This window comes from Carassius auratus, chromosome 8 (genome assembly GCF_003368295.1).
Source record: "Carassius auratus strain Wakin chromosome 8, ASM336829v1, whole genome shotgun sequence".
NCBI classification, from domain to species: domain Eukaryota; kingdom Metazoa; phylum Chordata; class Actinopteri; order Cypriniformes; family Cyprinidae; genus Carassius; species Carassius auratus.
The window spans coordinates 7,773,300-7,798,666 of NC_039250.1; the positions used below are offsets into that span (position 1 = coordinate 7,773,300).

Here is a 25,367-nt window from a genome sequence, read left to right on the forward strand (position 1 = left end):
GTTCTTTGGAACAAACACACCCTTGAGCGGTGTGTGTGTGAGTTTGTCGGGCTGGTTGTTTCTATGTGTCCTAAAGAGGGATATACAGACCCTGTTGTCATGTTTAAGGTCATTGGCTTGCACAGAGTGGACATGGATTCAGTCATCATATGTCTTAATTATTCTTAAAAATAAAAAATGGTGCTTTCGCCCTTGTGAGCTGTGGAAATGACAGGCCCATCCTTCATACACACCCTTCTGCCATATGTGGTAGACCCTCAGTTTGATGCAGTGACGTAATAATGAGTCGTACCAAATAATGAGGCGTTCACAGGTATTTCTGGATGATACCATATAGCCGGGGAGGGGGAGGGTCTTCATATATTGACTTATATTCATATTCATTATCTCATTTTAAGGACTATACCTGGTTATTTACAACTTTACGGTGAAGTGTGTAAAATGAGATGGCATGATCTAAATCTGAATTATACTGTTGTTCAAATTTGGGGTTGGATATATTTTTTTAGGGCTGCAACAACTAATTGATAAAATCGATTATTATCGATTAGTCAGGTCTGCCCACAGTGCACGTCCAACTTCAGCCAGTCGCATTACTTTACAGCACTGAGTAACGCATTTCCATTGACAAAAATGCATCTAAAAATAGTGGAGGAAACAGAATGAGCTCATGCAGGAAAAGTATGTGATCCAGGCTGCCCAAAACATGATAAATCTTTATTTTAAGCTTCAAGCTGATGCATAAGCGTAATGGCTTGCCCTGTCAGTCACCTTGACAGTATAGTTTCCCGAACATATTTCCCATTCCTTTATACCCAAACTGGTATATAAGACAGTATTTTAACCTTAAAAAATGACACACTTTACCTTTAAAGTGTATAGATAGAATCTGTGGTATTCTGTAGAATAAGAGAAAATTATATATTGAAGTTGGGTTTATTATTCTAGGAGGAGAACCTACTTATTATGTGTGTCCAATGTAATTGCCACAGATTCTGTCTCGTTCAAGTTGTACTCGACCAGAAATATTCCTTTAATGTTATATGTGCATCCATGTAATTATGAAATAATTAGTTCAGGACATTTCATTTAGGACCAATTTTGTGTGCGAGCCACTCAACTCCACATCATATCACACAGCATACTGACATTAGAGATGCCTGACTGGTGATTAATGATGGTTTCTTTCTCTTTTCCACACAGGGCTCAGGAATGGAGGAGACCGTTTGGGAGCAGTACACTGTGACTCTTCAGCGGGTGTGAAACTCTTTTATATCAAATAACTAACTTAATACAGGTTTAAGAGTTACATGTTTAGAAATGTGTTGTAGAAGAACAGCAGGGCTGTGAACCAGAAGTTTCATGCTTGTTTGCCAAAGGGGCCACTGAACACACGCTGCACAGATGGATGGCCCTCTTAACAAACAGACTAGAACCTCCTGCGGTACCCAGGCTAAACACTCTACCAGCCTCTCTAACACACAACATCTGAAACTCACCGTCACTGATGTGCTGGAGCTAGGAGAATATAATCTTTAAGATTATGTGATGCAAGAGTTTTCAGCATCATTGATCCAGCAGAACCATTCTAATATACTGATTTGCTACATAAGTTGTACTGATTTATTGTACTGTATATTATATATAAGCGCTATATGGCACCATTTTTTCCAGGATTCTTTAATGAAAAGAAAGTTCAAAAGAACTTATTTGAAATAAAAATCATCTGTTTCATTATAGTAGGGGTGTAAATTGGATACTTCATCTCGATACGATATCGATTCTCATACCCATCGATACAATATTTGCTGATACAAAAATAATTCCAAACAGAATCATAGCAAAACCAATTAGAGCTGTATCAAAAATTTATAACATGTCGCTAGAACAGACTTAAGTCAAAATAATCACCAAGTAAAGATGTCAAACAAAGTCTAGACATATGGCAATTTTTTTTTATAAAAAAATAAAATAAAACCCGTGTTCAGGGATGTTTTTTTGTTTGTTTTTTTTTTGTTTTGTTTTTTTTGCCATGCATCTGTCATAAAGCTCACTGTAGCGGTGCCTCAGGTGTTATATGTTTTGCCCAATATATTTATTGCCCAAGGGTTACACGTACCGAGTCTGCAGTGCGTATACAGTAAGTTATGTGTATGCGGTTCAGAAGCAGCAATGAGAGCACGTTATTGTAAGGCGAAAGCACATTAAAATAATGCACGAGCGCAAATCTATCCGCTCGCACACAGATTTCCTTTGCTTTGTGAACAAAACCAGATGCGCATACTCAGATCATTGACTGTATAAAGGCTCATATAGACGCTGCCTTAGAACGTGTCTCCTCTCGCTCAACCTGTGTCCTGTGCACTCACAACTCTCTCAGTGCTAATAAATCTTTTCGCACCTTTCTATTTATAACCCTTTCTGTTCTCATCTTTTACCGCATGCAGTGTGAAAGTCCAGAAAAAAGGCTACACATCACAGACAGAGTGTGTGAACCTGGAGTTAGGCATATGCCCAGTCTGCTCTGTTCTCGTGCTCTACTTAGGTGCGCTGCATCCTGATTGGTTCAGATAACATACTGCGGGAGCTCAGGGCTGCGGAAAATCGTGCTATAAAGCAATTTAGAAATCGTGCACACTCAAATTGCTATTTTATTTCGATTTCGATTAATCGCACAGCCCTAATCTTTATCATTATTTTTCATTTTTAAAATAATTTCAGACGTCAGTTTTCAATGATTTAGGTTTAAAATATCAAAACATTATTTATGTATTAAAAGTATTCCATGTACCTCAAAGCTGCATTAAACAGTGTGTAAATGCATCTAAATGACTCTTCTAATGCTGCTTCTGTGTTTCCTCTGCTTTGCAAAGATCAATTTTGTTGATCCTGATTTCATTTGCTTGGTAAAAGCCCAAATGTAAGAATTTGACTCAAAAGATGGTGCACACTTTTAGAAAAAATGGCTTAAAGGTAAAAATGGCTATAAAACTAGTTGGAAATTATGAATTTCTATTACTGCTGTGAATTTACCACACAGAAGAAGAAGAATATAAAATAAAAATCAGGAGTCAGCTGTTCACACAATTATAGATAAGATATCAGCACAATAACACACTCTATAGCAAAATATCATCTAATTACCTTTATCGATAAAATCCCAGAAAAATTATCGAGATTTTTTGTCAATAGCGCATACCCCTAATTAATGTAAAAAAAAAAAAAAAAAAGGGTTGGTCTCTGAGCAATTTATCTAAAAATAACATATTATAGCCAATGGCCGTAATGATTTAATAAATAAAACATCAATGTTATTATGTCATATGTCAGATAGATACCTCAACTGAATTTAAAATGATTGCAAAAAATTCTCAGTTCGTATGATTGCAATAAGTTACAACTCCTCAAATCAACATCAAATGTAAAAATAGATGTAAATGAAGCAAGATATAATAATAAATGCTCTAATAGCATCTCTGTTTGGACATTTATAGGAATGTTTTTTTTTAATCCAGTGTTTTTCACTTCTGATTTTTTTTTCATGAAAATCCACTTAATATTAGCTTTTAAAGATCTGAGAGTGCACAGGACACAGTCTGAGCGAGAGGAGAGACACGTTTTAAGTGTGTGCACTCTCTCCACGCGAGAGCAGCGTATATCTGAGCTCATGCATCTGGTTTTGTGCGAGAGCAAAGGAAATCCATGCATGAGTGGAGAGATTCGCGCTCACACATTGTATTAATGTGCTTTCACGCTACAATAAAGCGCTCTCGACATTTGTCAGTAAAATAATGCCATAGATACTGATTTAATTTGCCTGGTAAAAGCCCAAAAGTCTTATTCTAACCGACTGATTAAATGTAAGAATTTGACTCAAAAGATGATCCACACTTTTAGAAAAAAAATGGCTTTATGAAGGTAAAAATGCTCATAAAAGGTAAAAATCTATTTAGACTCATTGAAAAAGATTAGCTACTTTCTATCACTGCTGTGAACTGACCACCACACAGAATATAAACAATATCAGAGACATTAGGAGTCATCTTTCCACAGTAGTCCTTAAGATGTCAGCCTGATAACACACTCAGCAAAATATCGTCAAATTATCGTTATTGATACAATTCCAGAAAATATCGAGATTATATCTTTTTTTTTTTGTCAATATCTCATACCCCTAGACACCGCTATGGTTGTCATTTTACCAAAAACTCATGCTTGTGTTTCCTTTTGTAGAAGTGCTTCAGCCCATCAGAAGTTACCCCTCCTCCCTCTCTTCCCATCTTCTCCTTCTTTCCTCCTATTCTTTCTTCCTCCAACATCAAGCACAACAGGATGTGCATCTTTTATCTCGCACATGACAGATCGCACGGCTTCACACACACTCTATCCAAACACACTGATGCTATCACCACCATCTCCACATCACACTCACCCTGGAAAAACATCTCAGCACTTTGGAATGTCAGATTGCTGAGTTCAGATAAGAATAGACTCATTTATCACTGCAACATAAAAGCAAAGATATAAGCTTGGGAAAGTTTGGAGGAAAAAGGGTACTTAGACGTTTATGTGGCATATCATGATCCATATTCACTTACTCAAACCATGATATGGTTACCGCCCACCTTTAGAGTCACTGGCAGTCTGTTGAGCACCGTTCATGAATTTTCAGTTCAGAATTGTCATGCCAAACATCGTAGTTCCTGCACAATTTGCAACAGTTTGTGAACTTAACGCCCTGTTTACAGACTTTGTAATATTTCCATACAGATGTAATTTTTTGGCCAGTGATTCCAATTATTATTTTTTTGCATTTGTGCACTCCCAGAGCACATATCACCCAAAAAATACCCTCCAAAAATTGTTGTGATTGAGTAGCCGGTTGACTTGTGTATCTCTAGATGAATCCCTCCAACACTATAACACTCTGAAATCTCAGTTTTACTCCGTTCTGTCAGGTTTTATCTCTGGCTTTAATTGAGCCTGAATATATTTGGAGCAGATTGCATCAAGCCCACTGCACCCACTCATTAGACTCTATTTATTCAGCGTTCCTCTGAGGCAGGTACAGCAGGTTGTTATTTGGCCAAGCAATGAGGTGGAACTATGTCTCCATTAGCTTTGGCATGCAGTGGCTTTCTGCAAAACCGCACTGTGGCGGCACGCAGCCACAGTTTATGAAAGATTCATCATAAGCGCACAAACGCGATTGTGTAACACCGCCGGCTATTTGCACGTTTCTGTGCAGCGATATTAAACACTCCTGCTCTGGGCAGGCTGGCTGTGATATATGACTGAGGAAATGCTTTGGTGGGGTTTTCACACTGAAAGTGATTCTCTTTCTTTCTCTCACAGGACTCTAAGATGGGCTTTGGGATTGCTGTGTCTGGGGGCCGGGACAATCCAAATGTGGAGACCGGAGAGACGTCCATCATTGTGTCAGATGTGCTGCCAGGAGGACCGGCCGATGGACTGCTCTTGTACGCTTCACTCACCGTACTAATGCATGCGTGTTTAGCGTATTGGTAAACCATTGTTTTACACCAGCTTAGGCAAGTTGATAAGTATAGGGTTTTCAAGTAGAGCTCTTCAAAATTACATGAAATCAAATAATATCATGCTTACTGTCCTAATAAATGTCTTTGGTGGTATTGTGCATGTTTTATTAGTGCATGTTGTTGTAAAGTAATCAAGGCTGGTTGAAATTATATTATATATTAATAGAGCATTGCAATCATGGCATATTTTTGTAGGGCAACCCTGAAAAATGAATCTTTAACTTTTTATGAATTTTGAAGCCTAAATGCAATTATCAGAATTAAAAAGCTACTTGTAGGCTATAACCTAACATATAAAACAGCTGGTTTTAGTCTGCAAAAATATTTTATCCCTGCAGAACTACTTTTTACTTTTACGTGTAATACTGGCTGATTCAGTTAAAAACAGACCTACATTATTTCCCACTGAATATACATTTTCAGAAATGCATCATATACTAGATTATGGAGGTGAAATGCATTGCAAATGCCAAGTGTTTCAGCATAATAATATAGCATGGATTGTTTCTGTTTTGTTGTAGACTTAACATTTGTTTTGTTTTGTTGTGGACAGTGAGAATGACCGCGTGATACAGGTCAACACCATCGCCATGGATAATGTGCCTCATTCGTTTGCTGTGCAGTCACTTCGGAAATGTGGGAAAGTGGCCAAAATAGTAAGCATCTTTCAAGTTGACTTTTACGAGAGGCCTTCTAGAATAAGTTTGTTTACTTTGGATATCAGTATAGGTTAGCAGTGTCAGATATCTTAATTAAGGGCCAGTATTTGCCTCCTGGAATTGATTTTCTTAGGGTAATTTTTTAACTTTAAGGACATTTTTAAGCCTATTTCTAACCATACGTTTATGTCAAATAGTTTAGTTTCAAGTAAATCAATATGAATATTTGTGGTAATTGAAATAAAGCTGAAAAAATATACATATTAGATTAGAAACTTACTGAATATTACTTGGAAAAACTGAAACAAAACAAAAGCTAATAAATTGACAAACTCACTGAAATTCACTAAAACTTAATATTTTCACTAAACTGAAAAATATACAAAGCTATTACTAGTATATTATTATATAAATATTATATACAGGGGTGCACATAAGTGGTCCGCAGGTCTGCATGCCAAAATAAAAAATGCGTTGTATAAATGTTCTGAATGTTCATTTGCGTACCGACATGGTTGACAGCTGTTAATACACAATTACCATTTTAGATCACAAACTGTACTATGTAAGTTTTATTTTCAACCTGAAAGCTTACATCTAGGCAATGCAATGGCGTTTTCAAAGCATAATGCAAACCTGTGACATTCATCCACTGACGCTCTTTAATCAGCAGCAGCGCTAAACCCGGAAGCGCGTATACTTGCCGGCAACCCGCCAAAATAAAAGCCTGCTGATTTTAAGTGTGAATATGATGAAAACGCTTTTATTTATTTATTTTTAGACGCTTTTATCCAAAGCGACTTAAAATTGGGGAATACATAAAGCAATTCTTCTTAAAGAGGCAAACAAAGAAAGTAGTGATAAATATTAGCATTTTATTTTTTTAATTTACTATAAAATAAATGTATTTGTATTTAATACTAGGACTGCCTTTTATTTTTAATAATATCATCACACACTGTTATTTTGTTTATTTACTATTATTTTATTTAAAAAAAACGAAATAAGTTAAGTGCATTAACATTATAACTTTTATTAGTTCATTATTTATAGTTTATTTAATGGGTCGCGCTATATGCAGTGTGAGGACCAAAACAAATCTCCAGGTTCTCTTATGAGAACCAGGCTGAAAAAATTATGTGCACCCCTGATTATATAGTATATTTATGTTAAATGTCTACTTTTAGATATGGTCCTTTTGATAACAGTGGGCTGAATGTATAAAGACTAATTGTACTCATTGCTCCTCATAGACTGTAAAAAGGCCTCGCAAGGTGGCTGTCCTCAAGCACCCGCCGTCCCCGAGCGGGGATAGCCGCGATTACAACTTATCCAGCTATTATCCCGAGGACAACCGCAGCGTTCACACTGACCCAGACTCTGATTACCCTCGGGGAAACGGTGGCCTGGGCTACCCCCGTGACAGAGAGCGTGACCGCAGTCTCGAAAAGAGCCGGATAGACTACCTGGAGCCGGATTACAAGCGGGAATGGAGCAGAGGCAGGAGCGCGGAGAGGTCGCCCAGCTCTGACAGCGGCTACCGCAGGGACGGCAGCCGGGGTCGGACGCTGGAGCGCGGATCCAGCCCGGAGCCTCACTATCACCGGCAGCACAGTAGAGGCCGCGGCGGAGGTGGAAGCTACGGGAGGGACCAGGGCTACGACACGCGGAGGTATGACACTCGTTCGGATGACAAGATGATCAGGAGTCACAGCAGGGACCGGCTGCAGGATCACTCCCCGTCACCCAGCAGAGAGAAAGACAGAGGAAGAGACCGGTTCAACTATGAACCCCTGGAGCCGCCCATCAATGTCATGCTGGTGAAAAACAGGCCCAATGAAGGTGAGAGTTGCAGGATTACCTTGTTACCAGTAGTATATATTAAATATGTATTAGTGATTGAAAAATTATTAAAACAGTTTAGAAGGGTCATATTGTTAATTTGTTTTATTACTCTTTTCTTTCCACTGAGGTCCAAGTTATCTTGCACTCTTTGCAGAACCTTTGACTTAATTTAATTTAATTATTTCTTTGATGGGAATCTTATTGCCTTATCCATATAAATTAGATTTCTTGACAGCCAAACGTAAATATCTCACTCCCAATAATAAGTTAATAATGTATGGGTGTTATTACAGGAAAGGCTTGAAGTTGGATCAATGTTTATGACAAACATTGGCATAAATTTGCTGCAAGTTCATATTTTCTCATGCAAATGAGCTTTTAGACAGTTGTTTGTGAACAATTTCTCAGCAAGCAGTTGAATGTTTTTTTTATTTATTTATTTTTTAGAAATAACATTTAGCGATGAGTGATTAATCTAATTAAAAGTGCAAAATGGCAGCATTTCACTATAAAAACATTAATGAATACACACAAACGTTCCAAAGTTTAGGGTTCGTAATTTTTTTATTGAATTAATACTTTGACAGTATTCAGCGAGGATGCATTAAATTGATCAAAACTAACATTTATAATGTTACAAAAATGTTTATTTCAAATAAATGTTGAACTTTTGCACTTTGTATTCATCACAGAATCCTAAAAAAAAAATGTATCTCTGTTTCCACAAACATTTTAAGCAGCACTACTGTTTTCAACTTGGATAATAATAAAAAATGTTTCTTAATCAGCATATTGGAATGATTTCTGAAGGATCATGTGACACTGAAATAATGGCTGCAGACACCAGCTTTGATGTCACAGGAATAAATTACCTTTTGAAATATAATGAAATCGAAAAAATATATATTTTAAATTGTAATACTATTTCACTATATTCCACATTTCTTTATCAAATAAATGCAGCTTCTTTCAAAAAATAAATAAATAATTCTTACATATTCTTTTGAATATAGTATATATTATACGGTCTGCTTCTTTTTAAGGTCCTATTAGTATAATAAGGTATAATTAGTGATAGCCCATCCTTCAATAACAGCCTCTTTCTGAAGCTTCATTATATTCTGACTGGTTTACTAAAGAGTCGGTTCTAAAATATTCTGCATAACAGTTAAGATCAAACTGAAAACAGCAGGGACCTAAAATTTATTGTAAACCATTTGTTTCAAATGTTGCCATCTCTTAGAAGAATATGCAAAGCATGGCTAGGAGTTTTTGTTTAAAATTACAGCATACTCCCATACTGTGAACATCTATCATTTTTGTCTCAAAAGTGTAATCATGACTTGATATGACCGCTTTACAGAAGTCAGATCAATACTCCACATTTTCAGTTTCCATTTGAATTGTTTGTGGTGTTTGACCCATTCAGCCGCCACTAAACTAACAGCTGGAGGGATGGCTGTGTACTTAAAAAGGTCAAGGTCATCATGGTTGTTAGGTTCATGTAAGTTTCATTCTGATTTGCTGTAGAGTACGGCCTCCGGCTGGGCAGCCAGATCTTCATCAAAGAGATGACCAGCACTGGATTGGCTGCCAGAGACGGAAATCTCCAGGAGGGCGACATCATTCTTAAGGTACCTATCAGACCCTTCAAGTTCACACAATAACTGTTAATGTTCATGCATTAAATCATTGTCATAAAATCACTGTGGCTTTCTGTGTTCAATACATATTTTGCTAATTCACTGATGTGGCTGATGACAATACCTAGTGCACTATTAAGACTCATTTTTGTTAAATGAAATATAGCTGGAAAAAAATAAACTATATATATATATAAAAGTCTAGAAAAAATAAAATTGTAAATGTTATTTATACATGTAAATAACAGAAAATATATGTAAATGTTATATATATTGATTTAATAATCAAAGAGTAAAAGACTTAAAAATAAATAAATATAAGAAATCTTGCCTTGATGACTAAAGTTGAAGTTCTAAATTACTAAAACTAGAAAGTATAAAAAAAATTAACTGCTAAAAAAAATTTCTAAATATTTATAAATATAATGGCATATAATAAACAAAGATGTATAAAAAAAAGCCCTGTATATTCATGATTTCACAGTTTAAAGAGAGTTAATGACATAAACATTATTTTGCAATACGTTTTTCTATGTAAAAAGGTGAATAAAAGTAATAAAATATAAATGTGTAATTACCAAATATATTTTAATAATTTTTTTTTTGAGAAATGTTGAGAACTGTTTTTTTTATATATATAACTTATTTCAGTTAAAGTTTATTGTATTTATATATATTGAATATATTATTTATATATATATATATATTATTATTATTATTATTATTATTATTATTATTATTTTTTTTTTTTTTTTTTTTTTTTTACCGTTTTATGGTTTAAGTTAACTAGAATAACCCTGATTTTTTTTTTTCCTTTCCTCTAAATATATTTATGTATTTGATTCAAATAGTTTTGAAAAGTACATGGACATATTTGGATCTAAATATTATATTTTAATATAGTAATCTACTAATCAAATTAATAATATTAGCAAATACAGTCCTGGGGAAGTAATCAATTACAATATTTTTAGTTCTAATCACAGAAAAATAACGGTTTATCTGTGTGTATATATACATCAACCATTCACACAACTCATCATCAGACGTAAACCAATAATGATATGAATCTGTGTCTGTCTCAGATCAACGGGACGGTGACTGAGAACCTCTCTCTGAGTGACGCCGGTAAGCTGATTGAGAAATCGCGGGGCAGGCTGCAACTGGTGGTCCAGAGAGACCACCGACAGATCCTGGTGCGCATTCCTGCCCTGGCAGACAGCGACTCGGAGCCCGACGGTAAGCTCCTCCTATCACACTGTGTTTCTTTTGGACTAGTCTTCATTTCAGCGCTTCCTGAGCCGTGGTGCTCACCCTCTGGCTGTTTGCTCTCCAACACCACACTTTAATTAAAAGCATAAAAGCGTGAATTGGCATGGATAAATCAGATTAGTAATATCATGTACACATTCGCTAGGCGCTGAGGCTGTAATAAATTACCGTTAACTATTTGAATCACTATTAATAGACTCGAAATGAGTATTGAAGCACAAAACCCAATTTGTCACCGTCTGAATCAGAGCAGGGTTATCATCCAGTGGCATAATTTCAACTATATGCCATGGATTTAATGAGTCTGGTCCTCTATAGAGGTGATGCAGTGTTAATGCCGTTGGACACGGGTAATAAAACTTCCTCTGGCTGTATAGTTACAGTATAGATTGATAGTATATTTAACAGGAACACATAGTCATTTAGAAATTACAAGACTGTAATGTCAGATACAGACTGTGGCTTTTTAGCAATGAGCTGAGATTTACAGCCCCCTTTTATATCTGCTATTAACATCCGTCTTGGGTGATCTGTTCACTAGTGGACCACATCAGAGACCGTATAGTGGGACAATCCATTCATAGAAAAACCAATGGGAGGAATCGCAACACTCAATATAGCAGCAGTGTTAAAAAAAGGCTTACTTTTCAGTTAAAAGATCCAGTTGCGTTTTTTTATTGTGGCAGATAATGCATACACATTTGAAATCTCTTTTTTGAAACTTCAATTGATAGATGCAACTTTTAAAGAAAATGCCAGTCAGATCAAAAAGCAGAAGCCATAATATATTACACTTCACATAATCTGAATCGATTTTAAATTGTATGCATTCTAATAAATTAAAAATGTTATTTTTTTTATATTTGTATTCTTTAATTTGATGTAATATGAAAATATTTATTATTATTATTATATTATTATTGTGAAACAATGTAAATAAATTAAATGTATATTGGTTAAAATAAAATTAAAAAGATATGTATGTTTATATAGTTTTGTTGCTTTTTATTTCAGTTTTAGTTATTTTGGAACATACAATTCAAATTTTTCATTTTTTCCCATTTTTTTTTTTTTTATAAATGCTTTTTATGGTTTTAGTTTCAGTTTTAGCTCACTGTAATATTGTCGTTTTTTTTTATTCATTCAATTTTATTCTAATTATTTTGAAAAATACATGGACATATGGATGTTAATAGCAGGTATCTTAACCCTGCTATCAGATACATAGACACACTTGGACACAAAAGATATTTTAAAACCAGAAAGATGCGCTTATATGAGAAAAAGCAAACCGCATGCTTACGACAGAAATGCTATTTTTGTGTTCTCTTTTTACAGATAATACAGATATGTCATACTTTTAGCTGATGGACTGCAGAGACACTACATAAAGTCTGGTTGCCTTTAATCTTTAATCATGACTGTGCCTCAACAAACCTGTAAAGCTTTCACACTGTGCTATTATATTTTGATGCTAACCTTCTTTTTTAATACCTTCTTTAATCAATAAATAAGTCTACTCAATGTTACGTCTGTGTGGTGGTGACTTATTTAATCATGGCAGAGAAACTCTGTCTGGAAGCGTGACACAGTCTCTCAGATGCTATTTCATACTCTTCAGCTGTTGTTAGGGTGGGACAGCTGGATATCGTATTTTTCAGATCTACCATCCTCGAGGTATTAAATGCAGGTGGAAAGAAGTACAATTCAGTACAGAATAAGCATGCATTTCCCACTTCATGTATGTATTCAATGCATTGTGTGCTGTTGGAGAATTACAGTAGAATCAAGATGTGATTTACAACCTGCCATAAAAATGCAGCACGTACTGTTCATTGCCTCGTACGTGCCATTGTGCACTGCTTTTCATTTTGACTAGATGATGTGATAGCCAGCTTTCAGCTATTTCTTCATTTTTATTGTTCATTGTATTCAAGAAGCTGTGACTTTGCTAGTGTACGTGCTTGGATAGGTTGAAGGCTTACTGTTGGAAATCAGCGCTGTCCCTTGTGTCTTTATCCTCATTTATTTGGCATTCACTCCAGTTAGTTTATGTCTTTCACAGTTCTATGGAAATTCAGGTGATTGTGTCTAAAGACCGCATGCGCTCACAACACATTTAACTTCCGTAATGCACCACATTTTTATGTAAAACCGTATATTCAATGAGAAATGAATGTAGGGTGGTTGTGTGTTGTTTGATTTGATTCGACTGCTATGAAGTATGCTATGCTATATAAGTAATAAAAATGTGATTTCTTTTAAGGATATTAAATAAGACCAGGGAAATGTGTTATAGAAATTAATTCAACACACTGTGTGTGGTAAAGTTAAATAATACCGAAATAATATCAAAGCAAAATAAGAATTATTCACAATATATATCAATATTATTATAAAAGTAAATTTTTTTTAAATAATGCTTTTAATAACTAATAATATTTGACTTGATGAAATTTTTTTTTAGATTTTCTATATATTTTATATATTAAATATAATATAATAAAGTATTTCGTAAGTATAACATTATCTTAGTATTTATGTATGTGGTGAATTTAATTTTATATTTATGTAATGTTAAAATATTATGTAACTGTTTTATTGTGTGTGTACATTTTCTACAAAAATATTTTTCATAAAACATTCATTTTATGTATTTTTTTTTCTTTTAATGTTATTTCTCTGGGGAGAAAGGTTAAAATTAAACCAAATACACAAATATTGAGATAGCAGATGATCTTTATATATATATATATATATATATATAATAAATTTCATCTGTGTTTGTGTGTGTGTTGCACTCTCTGTCAATCTCTTCGTTATGCTGCTTGTGTGTGTGTTGTCACAGTAGCTCTGTGAACTACATCAGTGATGGTGGTTGTATAGCTGAAGCAGAGGTGCTGGCCATGCTGTTTTGGGTTGTATTCAGGGAATGTACACACAGCTGTCTCTTCTCTGTGGTTTGTCTCTCCCCCTCTTAAGAGACAGACTGTAATTTCATCCCCACCCAACAGATGGAAACACACCTCTCTCCCCCACAGCCTGAAAAACACCAGCTCCCTGCTCCTCCCTGATACTCCTCAGACACTACATGTACATGCACCCTAATAATCCATAAATAATCTGAATGATAGCCTAATTCAAATGAAATGCCGTTAAGTAAACCGTTAGAGAAAAAGATCAAATTTCGTCATCTGAATAAATCATTAATATACTGTATATTGGGATGCTGCTTTTGATTTTTCTTTTAAATGAATTTAGCAACGAGAAAAATCTTTCTTTGGATCATTTTAGAAAAGCAAACATTCCAGTTACACACTGAAGTGATGATGAATCTTCTTTACAGGACTTACGAGCTTCTTGCTATTAGGATATCAAGACACTTAATGCCACTGTTTCATGACATGCTCAGAAATATATGTGTGACAAAACCAGCCTTAAGTAGCATTGATATATTTGTAGCAATAGCCAAAAACACATGGTATGGGTTAAAATTATACATTTTTCTATTATGCCAAAAATCATGAAGATATTTTTTTATAAATGTCCTACTTTACAATATATAATAACTTAGTTTTTGATTAGTAATATGCATTGCTAAGAACTAAATTTGGACATCTTTAAACCAATTTTGTGAACTAAATTTAGTTTATCTGCAGACAGTGCTGTGAGCATAGTTGTCTGTGTACTCTGTTAGCTCTGAGCATTAAGCCCCCCAAGCTCTGAAGCAGGTGGGCGGCAGTGTTCTTTTGCTCTGTTATGGTTGGAGTGTGTTGTAGATTTGGAGGACAGTCGTGGGGTTCCGCCCACCAGCAGCCATGCACTGGACATGCACTTAGGTCACCAGCAGACCACACAGTAACTCTTTTTTTTTTTCCTTCCCGGCCGTCACTACTTCTGTCCTGCTTACTCTTTCAGGGAGATACTTCATTTTCCTTGCTCTGCTTCTTGTTGGTTTTACTTGTAATCAAATAATTCCCAACTATCCTGGATAAAGTAGAGCTCTAGAATGGGAAATTAAAGGAATAGTTTGCCCTCATGTTATTACAAAACCTGTGATACTCTCTTTTGTGTAGCAAAAATTGTATGCAGACATAGGATATGATACAAAAGCATAATAAAAGTAGTAAACGTAGATGAGCTGCTAACTCAAGAAATGCTGAAATTGAGTCATTGATTCACTGAATTGAACTTGAGAATGTCTGTTTCAAGAGTAAGTCATTCTTTTGAACCAATTCGTTTAAAATGAAGAGTTTAAAAATCCGACTGCATGATTTGTTCACAAATCAGACCGATTAGGTTCTCAGCTGTTTGACTGACTCTAATGATTTTTGGTTTAAGAATTAATCGGTAAAGTCTTCAGATCCATCCAGTTTTATGTTTCACTGAAGAAAAAAGTCAGGTTTGGAATGACATGAGGCTAATGGTGAACTATTCCTTTAAGTATCAGTATAGTGTCGATGTAATCAAGCATTAGCTGCTTTTGCACACATCTCTGCTTTCCAAGACAGTTTCTATAGATGTTACTTCTGTCTGTCCTTTTTCTCTGCCTCTCTCAGGGTGTTCTGTTCCTAAAGATTAATCACAGCTGTCCGACACACCTTCTGCCTCTGTATAACGCTGCTATTAGTCTCTCCACGACAGCTTTATGAAATTCTGGGCATTTGAGTCACATAGGCATTGCAAATCTCCATGATTTGTGTTGTGTGTTTGGTAAAAAAAAAAAAAAAAAAAAGGCATGGATATGCTGTGGACAAATAAACCCATAGTATATACAGTATAAGAAGAAGTGAGTAAGTTATAACGGGGCAGATCTTGGCCAATTAACACCAAGTCGACAGTAACACGGTGGTCTGTTTTCTGTGGTTGTGGGTCCATTTAATTCTGTCTCTCCTGGGCCTCGTCTCTTTCTTGTCCTAGGAGTTGAAGGAAAGTCCATTGCTTCTCATCGTAGACTTTTGTTTCTTTCAGATATTTCTGAGCTGGAGTCGTACCATTCCTACTCGCCTCAAGATGACCAAAGGTCACGCCAGTCTGACCTCTCCTCACACTCTTCCAATGATGTAGCACGAGAGAACGCCAGGTGAGGACCGCATGAAGATCAGCTCCTGATATGTTTGACACATAATAATAGTAATACAATGTATCCAAAAAGTCTTTGGACATTTAAATGGTTAGTTCACCAAAAATAATAATTCAGTTGTCTACCCAAAAGTGTGTTTTGTCCGTGTAATGAAAGTTAGTTTGGTCCAGTGTCTGGAAACCAATGATTTGTATAGATATCAAGCATTTTCTGGTTTTCAAATGTATATTCTCAGTTAGAAACTGTGTTAGAAGTACAATGTTGTTGTATTTTCAGGGAGGATCCTCAAAGTAGATCGGCAAAGACCGCGGTTTCATCCTCTCCTTACAAAACTCCAGAGGAGCCACTTCCAGCCCAGGAGGAGAGAGTAGAACCACAGGAAGAAGAACCACCACGTAAGAACAAAATTCTGTATACCATTTAGTTTGATATTAGATAAAGACCCAAACCTCTGGTTTATTGATAAAGCAGCAGAGGATTGGCAATGGCAATGCAATGTCAAGCACAAAATGAGAGTAAAAAGCTTTGCTGACTAATTCAAACAGAAAGAAGTTGATTTCATTTATTTGATGTCACATTCAGTGTCACATGATCCTTCAGAACTCATTTTCTGCCCAGAAAACATTTATTTTTATCAATGTTAAAAACAGTTGTGCTGCTAATCTTTTTATTTTATTTTATTTTTGTTGAAACTGATACATTTTCTTTTGTCACATAAATGTTATTTACTGTTGCTTTTGATCAATTTAATGCATCCTTGCTGAATAAAACAATGTATATATAATTATTTTTTTATTTTATTTTTTGGCATATTTGCCTTTTATTATTATAGGACAGTGTAGAGATGACAGGAAGGGATTTGAACTCAGGTCGCCCGTGGCACAACAGCACTATATGTCAGCAGTAGGGCTGTGCGTTATGGGGAAAATATGTAATTGTCATTTTTTTTTTTTTTTTTTTTTTTTACAGATATTGCGATTGCAATTTTATTTATGGTTTTAAATGGTTTGCAAAGTCATGCTTCAGCTCAATATTGTCAATAATGTGCAGTACAGTATGAGTATTATTACCCTGCTTGGAAAAATAAATAAATTACAGTTTTCATTAAACCATTACAAAATTCCTTCTTTTTTTTGGCATTTGTCCAATAGTAATTACTGTTGTTCTTTGGTTGCCATCTGCCATATTACATCCCACCAATAGAATCCATCAAATAGACACCATTATAGTTTACATTAAAACCAGTACAATTCCCATTATAACCCTGAAATTATTTTTTCAGCAGAAAAGATTATAATGGTATAACTACTTTTACAGAATTAACTTAATTTCTGAATTTCACTGGAAATATTTATTTTTTATATAAATAAAAATGTATTTATTTCTTTAGTCAGTTATTAAAGTATTACATATGTTCCATTGTATTTGGGATTTTAAGAACAAGTGGAAAATGTGCTGAATGTTTCATTTCATCCAAGTGAAATTAACAAGCAGTTAGACTGAATTTACATTTGTTTTAAACCAGGAGCCAGGTGCGTGCGTCAAGCCTCGTCCATACTGTCAGATGTGCTCGTGGAGATTTGCGGTGCAGGGTCAAGCGAGAATATAACCGAGTGCTATGAAACAGGCTGCGTGAGTGCGGCAAGTGTGAACTGCTCGTCCGTGATGCGGGTTTCGTGCCGCTTGGGGAAGAGAGGAGCGAGTATGAGAAGCATTCAGACACAGGCTGTGTGTGCGGTCTTCTGAATTGGGAATAGCGAACATGCAATAAGGGATGCTCTTGATATGCATTGTGACACAGCACCTGCAGTTACATAACGTTCTTCTTTAGTTTTAATTTGCCTAACTATTGATAGACCCTTTAGACGCCATAATCCCACTCTGTCTTTCACTCGTTTTTTAATGGTGGGCGTTTATACAGTTGGCTAGACCAGAGCTGATTGGAGAGAACGGAGGTGCCCTCACTCTATTGGTTAGTAATAGAACAGAGTAATATCACGTCCACATCGCAGTCTTTTGCGATTAACAAATTGCAACGTCTCAAATCGTGATTTTGATTTCGATTGATTGCACAGCCCTAGTCAGCAAGCTGTCCACAAGGCAGAATTTCTTTAAAAAATTACTAAATGTAATTATACTTTCAGTTGTTTCAGAATGAAACTAATGTCAGATAATGTTTTTATTCAATATGCAGCAGCAGTAAAGACAACGCCTAAAATCCTGCTCCGACCGAGCCCAGAGGACGAGGCCATTTATGGGTGAGTGGATGCTGTTAATATCCTGCAGGTTCAGCCCTCCTCACACATGATCTTATTCACTAACTAAACCTGAGGACTCACTGAGGGCTGAATTACAATCTGGAGACAGAGCTCATTACACACAGTTTTTTTTAAACAAATAGTTTACCTAAAAAATAATTATTTGCTGACCCTCATGTTTCAGTGGTTGATCTGTTCCGAACAAAACTTGGTGGTGAACTGTCTGTTTAAACTCTCTCACTAAAGGATGAGTGCACAGGAAATGAAATAGACATAGAGGAAGAGAGGCGGAGGGTCATCTGCATCACAGCCTCACAGACGGGCTGGATACCTCTGCAATCCCACTCTTTCTCTCTCTCTCTTAATCATCCTCTCCGTCAGCTCCTCCATATTCATGAGGTAGAAGCAGTCTGCTGCTGCTCGTATCCACTGGGAGAGGTTATTTTTGTGTCCTGCTCTTGCTTACAGAGCCGCTTTGCTTAAAGACCAGAGCTCCAGTGTGTTTTTACCTGAGCACAGGAGGAGAGAGCTGCTTTCAGCAGGAGAGCAGGGAAACCCTGCTGAAAAATCACAAGCCATGACCATGCATTTGGCTTTTGGAGCATCTGGAAAGGATAAATAGAAATGGGATGGAAAAAAAATCTGTTTTTTAAGTCTGTTTTTCTCCAAATATATTATATGGGAATCATTTTTTAAGTGGGTTTGTTGCATTTTGGAAAATAATATTTTCTGAAATTAACCTTTTTATTAGACAAAATTATCAGCAATTGAAGTATGACTTAATTGTTAATAATTAGCACTGTATCATCCAGGATTATTATAGTAAAAATAAACTGAAACTATATATTACTATATATAAACTGAAATATTAAAATAAATAAGTTAAAACTAATAAATCAAAGATATACTTAAGAAATAATCATTTAAAAAGCACAAAAACACATGGCAAAAAAAAAAAAAAAAAAAAAAATTTAAAACTTGAAACTGTGAAAATATATTCTAATTCAAAATACCATTTCAAGCTAAGCTAATAAAAAATAATATTTTGAGTCTGATAAATTCACTTATCAAAATTCACAGATAAATTATCCTATTTAAATGAATTTATTTGAATTCAATATTTAATTTCAAATGTATTCTATATTTATATGCACACAATAAGCAATGGTATATATATATATATATATATATATATATATATATATATATATATATATATATATATATATATATATATACATATATATATATATTTTTTTTTAAGACCTATAATGTCATTTTCATGATTGGTGTTGTCATGAAGTGATGTCACAGTTTTACAGATAAGATGTTAGCAAATACCTAACTCTCTGCCTCTCTTTTTAAGGCCCAGCACCGTGATGGTGAGCTTTCAGAAAGGAGAGAGTGTTGGCTTGAGGTTGGCTGGAGGGAATGATGTGGGAATATTCATAGCAGGAGTTCAGGATGGCAGTCCGGCTGAAGAAGAAGGTCTCCGTGTCGGGGATCAGATTGTGAAGGTACAAAAATATCAGCTCTGTTGACTTTAGCTGAATGATTTCATAATGTTCTTGTTCTGATCATGTTGGGTCACTTGTTTTTGACTTTATAATAATAAACAAGCTGTTTTTGTTACTGTATCTTTAAATCTTCTGTATGTAAATGACCACTCTTACCATTATGTAACCTTATTATGCTTATTATGTAGTCTTCATAGTTTTCAGAAATAGCATGGGTGGACTGGAGAGGGAGGGAGCTTTAAGTCAACATTACGTCAACATATAAGTACAGTTTTCCATGTAATGGCCCCTTTATGAGGAGAGAAAATGCTTTGAATTTGATTTGCATTTGCCACATTTCCTTTTCAACTGTATTTGTTTGTTATCTTTCTTTCCCTAAAGGTGAATAATGTTGACTTTCGGGGAATTGTGCGAGAGGAGGCCGTACTGTTCCTGCTGGAGATCCCTCGGGGTGAGGTCGTGACCATTTTGGCACAGAATAAAACTGAGGGTGAGGGCAAGAGAACACGAGCCAAACTCCCCACACATTAAACACACAAAACTGCCCCTCGCTTCACTTCAGGACACACAAAAACACTGAATTATTTATTTATTTGTTTGTTTGTTTATACTATGTTATTTACAACATCTTTTGTTTTCATTATAATTAATTTTTTTATTATTATCCTTGTATTACTTATCTATTTATTTATTTTTTACAACACCTTTTGTTTTATTATATTGCATAATCATTTATTTATAATTTTTTTTAATCCGTGTATTTTTACAATACCTGTTGTTTTTATTATAATGACCTTTTTATTTATTTATTTTCTATCAATTGATTTTTATCGATTTATTTGTTTACAACATCTTTTTTTATTATAAATACATATTAATTTATTATGTGTCTGTTCATTTTTAGCTATTTAATTTGTATTTGTTTACAATATATTGTTTTGTATTTTGTTATTTATTTAATATATTTATTTACAACACCTTTTGTTTTCATTATAATTGCATATTTTATTTATTGTATTATATATCCATTTATTACTTTTTATCTATTTATTGTTTATTTGTATACAACAAATAACAAATACATTTGTTTTTATTATATTACATAATAATGTTTTTATATAATTATTTATTTATATACTTGCTAAATTTGTGTATCTTTTTATTATAATTACATATTACTTTTATTGATTTTATCTATTTATTTACTGTTCATTTGTTTACAACACATTTTAATTATAATAACAGATTAATTTATTTACTATTTATGTATTTGTTCTTTTTTTTCTATAAAATTTTTTATTTGTTTACAATATATTGCTTTGTATTATTTATACTTTATTTATTTGTTTTTGTTTATAATTACATAATGTTTTAAACTATTTATTTCTTAATTTTTCATTTAGGAACCTTTTTTATTATTATTAATAATAATAATAATAATAATACGACTAATAATAATAATAATGATTTTAGTACAATCTACATTGACAATTTTAAACAAGTGGTCATATCCCACTATGATTTCTCACACAGTATAAATGAGTCTCAAAATATATATCTGGTTCCTATTTGTAAAGGCCTACATTATAGCATCCAGTGGGAGAGCTAGCGACCAATACTACATCCGTGTATGTGTGAATGGGCCCGGAAGCGCTGTGTCTTCGCTCTTCCCTTCCCCCTGTACACACAGAGCCTGTCGAGAGGCCTAGGCTTCTTCTCATCACTACAAAACCAGTCGTAGCCAGTCTTGGCTGTTCCAGGAACTGCCGTGTCAAGCGTGGTCATGTGCTCACATGCGCAAACATGCTAAAATCCAGTTTTCATGTTCGTGAGCTTTGCTTTCTCTTGCCTGTTATGTGCAGAACTAAATGCCTCACATGAAAACCCCATGCTGATGTTAACTGGTTAAATCCTGATAAGTCGAAGTCTATTGGATTTGGAGTCCAGAAACCAAAAACAAGTTCCTAACCCCAGCACAAGACGGCGGGACGTCAGCACTGACACGACTCTCTCTGTTCTATCCCTCTTTTCTGCTGTAAATGCCATCCCTCTATCACTCTCTCTCTCCCTGTCTTTATCTCTATTTCTCGGTGTGGGTGTCTCGTGGGAAAGAGAGGTCTGGCGCTGTCAGGGGTTGAAGCTCATTTGGTCTGAGCCGAGACAGATGTGGTGTCAGAGCTTTAATCACGAGGGTGACGGCACCGCTGCAGGAAATCTGACCGCTGAAACTTTTATCCTTGACACTGTGAATCCTAAGTCAAATAGGACGGAAGTTGTCTATTCATTGAAAGTTTTAGCACTTCGCAAATGATCAAATAAAAGCAACCATGGAAAACGTGCATCATATTATTGAATTCGAGTAATGAATTACATTTTTATGTCTCCTATTTAAAATTGACATCTAAAATACATAATAAAGTAATACAACTATTTAAAAGTTTAATAGATGGAAAATCACTTGCAGCAATTAATCAATATTATATATAAATATTTGTACAAATATATTTATTATGTTTCTTTTTATTTGGTTTTTATAATCTTTTGAAGATTTGACATATTTTTTTATTATAATGTATTTTTAATTGTAATTATGTATTTTATTTATTGGTATATTTATGTTATTTTAACTATTTATTTGATTATGTTTATTTTGATCTATTTTTGCATTTACAAAAACCTTTTGAGTTTTATTATATTTAATATATTTATTTTTATATATGTTTTATTCTTGTCTACCTATTTTTTATTTCATCTGTTTATTTGTATTATATTACTTCTTTTTTTAATTATTATTACTTTACAGTCCCTTTAGATTATTTCATTGTAATTATGCATTTTATTTATTTGTATTTTATATTTATTTTATGATTTTATTTATTTACCTGTTATTTTATTATTGTTTTTTTTATTCTTATTTAAAGCATTATTTAATTTTTAATTTTTTTTATTATAATAGCACTATTAATTTTTGTCTTGTTTCACATCTCAGTCTCAGCCTTCTGAGATGCATATTGCACACAAAAGTGAAATGCATTTTGAGTTGACCACATTGACAAAACACTGGCATTGCTTGCATCGTGCTCTCCCATTTAAGCCCGAGACATGTTTGGGAGCTTATGTTTCTGTTATGTGTCCTAGTTTATGAAGACATCTTGGTGTCCGGTCGAGGGGACTCATTTTTCATCCGAACTCATTTCGAGTATGAGAAGGAGCTGCCTCACTGTCTCGCCTTCTCCCGGGGAGAGATCTTCAAGGTGGTGGACACCTTATACGACGGCAAGCTGGGAAACTGGCTGGCCATCCGCATGGGCAAAGACAACAAGCTGCTGGAGAAGGGCATCATTCCCAGTAAGAGCAGGTGAGAACAGAGAGGGGGCGGACAATTTTTGCATGAGATCAAAAGATAAACAGTATTTAAGCCTTTAATTCAGAAACAGCGCAAACATCAAATAGAATATGAATTAGTGTTTATATTGGAGAGCAAGCGGACTCTGCGTCTATGCTCTATAATGATCTATCGCTTTCTTTGCTTAACCCTGCTGCTGCATGACCCCTGCTCCTGTGCTGATCAGAGCTGAGCAGATGGCAAACGTCCAGAACACACATAAGGGCTCAGGGAGTGACAGGGCCGACTTCTGGAGGCTACGTGGTCAGAGGGCGGCCAAGAAGAAAGATGTGCGGAAGAGCCGAGAGGAAAGTTCTGCGGCCGTCTCCACCCGCTTCCCTGCCTATGAGAGGGTGGTGCTGAGAGAAGGTGGGTGCTACAAAACTAATCGAAAGTATGATACACATTACAGACTACTTTAAAGGTTATTCAGCAGTTACGTGTGGTTTTCTCATTATAGGCAGCATCAATCAAGATTATGAACAGTTACGAAGCGCAAAAAAAGATACTGTGAATTAACCGAATGGTGTTAAACATTAGTCATTTATTATTACATTTTAGGGGAGTTGAGTTTAACATATCACACATTTGTTCTTTTAAATACACAAAAATTATGTATTTTTCTATATTAAATCAGATCAGATGTTTGTAAAAATGAAGATGATTTTGAAAGTCTTTTATGCTAACAATAGCATTTATTTGATAAAAAAATGAATACTGTGAAACATTACGGTTTAAAGTAATTTTTTTATTTGAATATATTTTATAATGTATAGTTTATAATTATGGCAAAGCTGAATTTTCAGCATCATTACTCCAGTCTTCAGTGTCACATGATGCTGCAGAAATCATTTTAATATGATGATTTAGAGCTTATTATTGGCACACAGTTATTAGTCATGGCTCTAATTATTATCAATGTTGAAAATGTTTTTGCTGCTTAATAATATTTTTTTGTGGAAATCGTGTTTTTCAGGATTCTTTGATGAACGAAAAATTATAAAGAACATTTTATTTAAAAAATAAATGCCTTCACTGTCTCCTATGATCCATCTAAATTAAGTGTCCTTGCTCAAATACAGTTTGTAAAGCTTACTGCAAACTTTTGAAAGGTTATGGACCACAATTTAAATATTATAGCTAAAACAGCTTTCAATTATAATAATAAGAAAATAATTTGATAATAAAATAACAAGATAATAAATTTGACAACATTAAAAAGTCTTTATTATTCCAAACCTTTGACTGGTAGTGTGTGTGTGTGTGTGTGTGTGTGTGTCTCTGTGTGTGTGTGTGTGTGTGTGTGTGTGTGTCTGTGTGTCTGTCTGTGTGTGTCTGTGTGTGTGTCTGTGTGTGTGTGTGTGTGTGTTTGCGCGCACTGGTTTGGGTGGTTCATGGAGACATATATTTGTATAATGACATGGGTATGACAGAGGTATTACAATATGAAGGTGTTTATAAGGACATTGCATGTGTCCCCGTAATTCAAAAGGCTTTAAAAAACCATAGTAAATTATGTGTTGTGTGGGGGTTATCTAAAAGTGCACAGAGTGTTCTGTAAAGGGTAGGTTTATGTGTAGGATTGGTGTAGCGCGGTATAAAATGCACCACCAATAAACCACCAATACCAACATGTGTGTGTGTGTGTGTGTAATCAGAAAGCAACCAGAAAAATAATCTATAAGGTTTATACATCCCAAACTGATGCAATAGATGGCAAACTTTGTAATTTACTTATCATGGTATCTGTATCATTTACACAATAAACAGTTTTAATAATGCGATGGCTGCTTGCACACAACATTAGTCACATCTCTGAGCAGACAGGCCTAATACTGCTAGCAAGAGTCTCTGCATACCCAAACAAAGAGCTGAAAAATTTTTCATACGTTTGAAAAATGGGCTCATCATCACAGAGAGAGATTGCTCCCTTCACACTGTTCAAGAAAAAAATTGCTAATAAAATCATCATGATTTATGTGACACAAACCACAGTCAGGAATTTGAAAAAGGCTGTTTTGAATCATTATTCAGGACTCCTCTGACTCTTCTTTAAACCCTTTTTACATAGCTAAAAGAGCATTTATTACCGTTAATATAAACCATTTTGTAATTTAGTCAGGCTTAAACAGATTACCTCTGCTGTG

General features: G+C 34.8%; 1 protein-coding gene across 8 annotated transcripts in view; it reads left to right on the forward strand.

Annotated features, from left to right (window-relative positions):
* Window positions 1–25,367, forward strand: part of LOC113107158 (tight junction protein ZO-2-like) — a 296,039-nt gene that overhangs the window by 260,936 nt on the left and 9,736 nt on the right. For 7 of the 8 annotated variants that reach the window (XM_026269460.1, XM_026269459.1, XM_026269462.1 and 4 more), the window contains exons 2-14: window positions 1,204–1,257; window positions 5,356–5,480; window positions 6,112–6,214; window positions 7,471–8,059; window positions 9,593–9,696; window positions 10,791–10,944; window positions 15,949–16,060; window positions 16,337–16,455; window positions 18,255–18,318; window positions 19,685–19,835; window positions 20,217–20,325; window positions 22,974–23,193; window positions 23,408–23,589. In XM_026269460.1, coding sequence (XP_026125245.1) covers window positions 1,204–1,257; window positions 5,356–5,480; window positions 6,112–6,214; window positions 7,471–8,059; window positions 9,593–9,696; window positions 10,791–10,944; window positions 15,949–16,060; window positions 16,337–16,455; window positions 18,255–18,318; window positions 19,685–19,835; window positions 20,217–20,325; window positions 22,974–23,193; window positions 23,408–23,589 — 2,086 coding nt within the window. Of the gene's footprint in view, window positions 1–283; window positions 314–1,203; window positions 1,258–5,355; window positions 5,481–6,111; window positions 6,215–7,470; window positions 8,060–9,592; window positions 9,697–10,790; window positions 10,945–15,948; window positions 16,061–16,336; window positions 16,456–18,254; window positions 18,319–19,684; window positions 19,836–20,216; window positions 20,326–22,973; window positions 23,194–23,407; window positions 23,590–25,367 lie in introns of those variants that run through there. The other variant, XM_026269466.1, reaches the window with a different exon arrangement.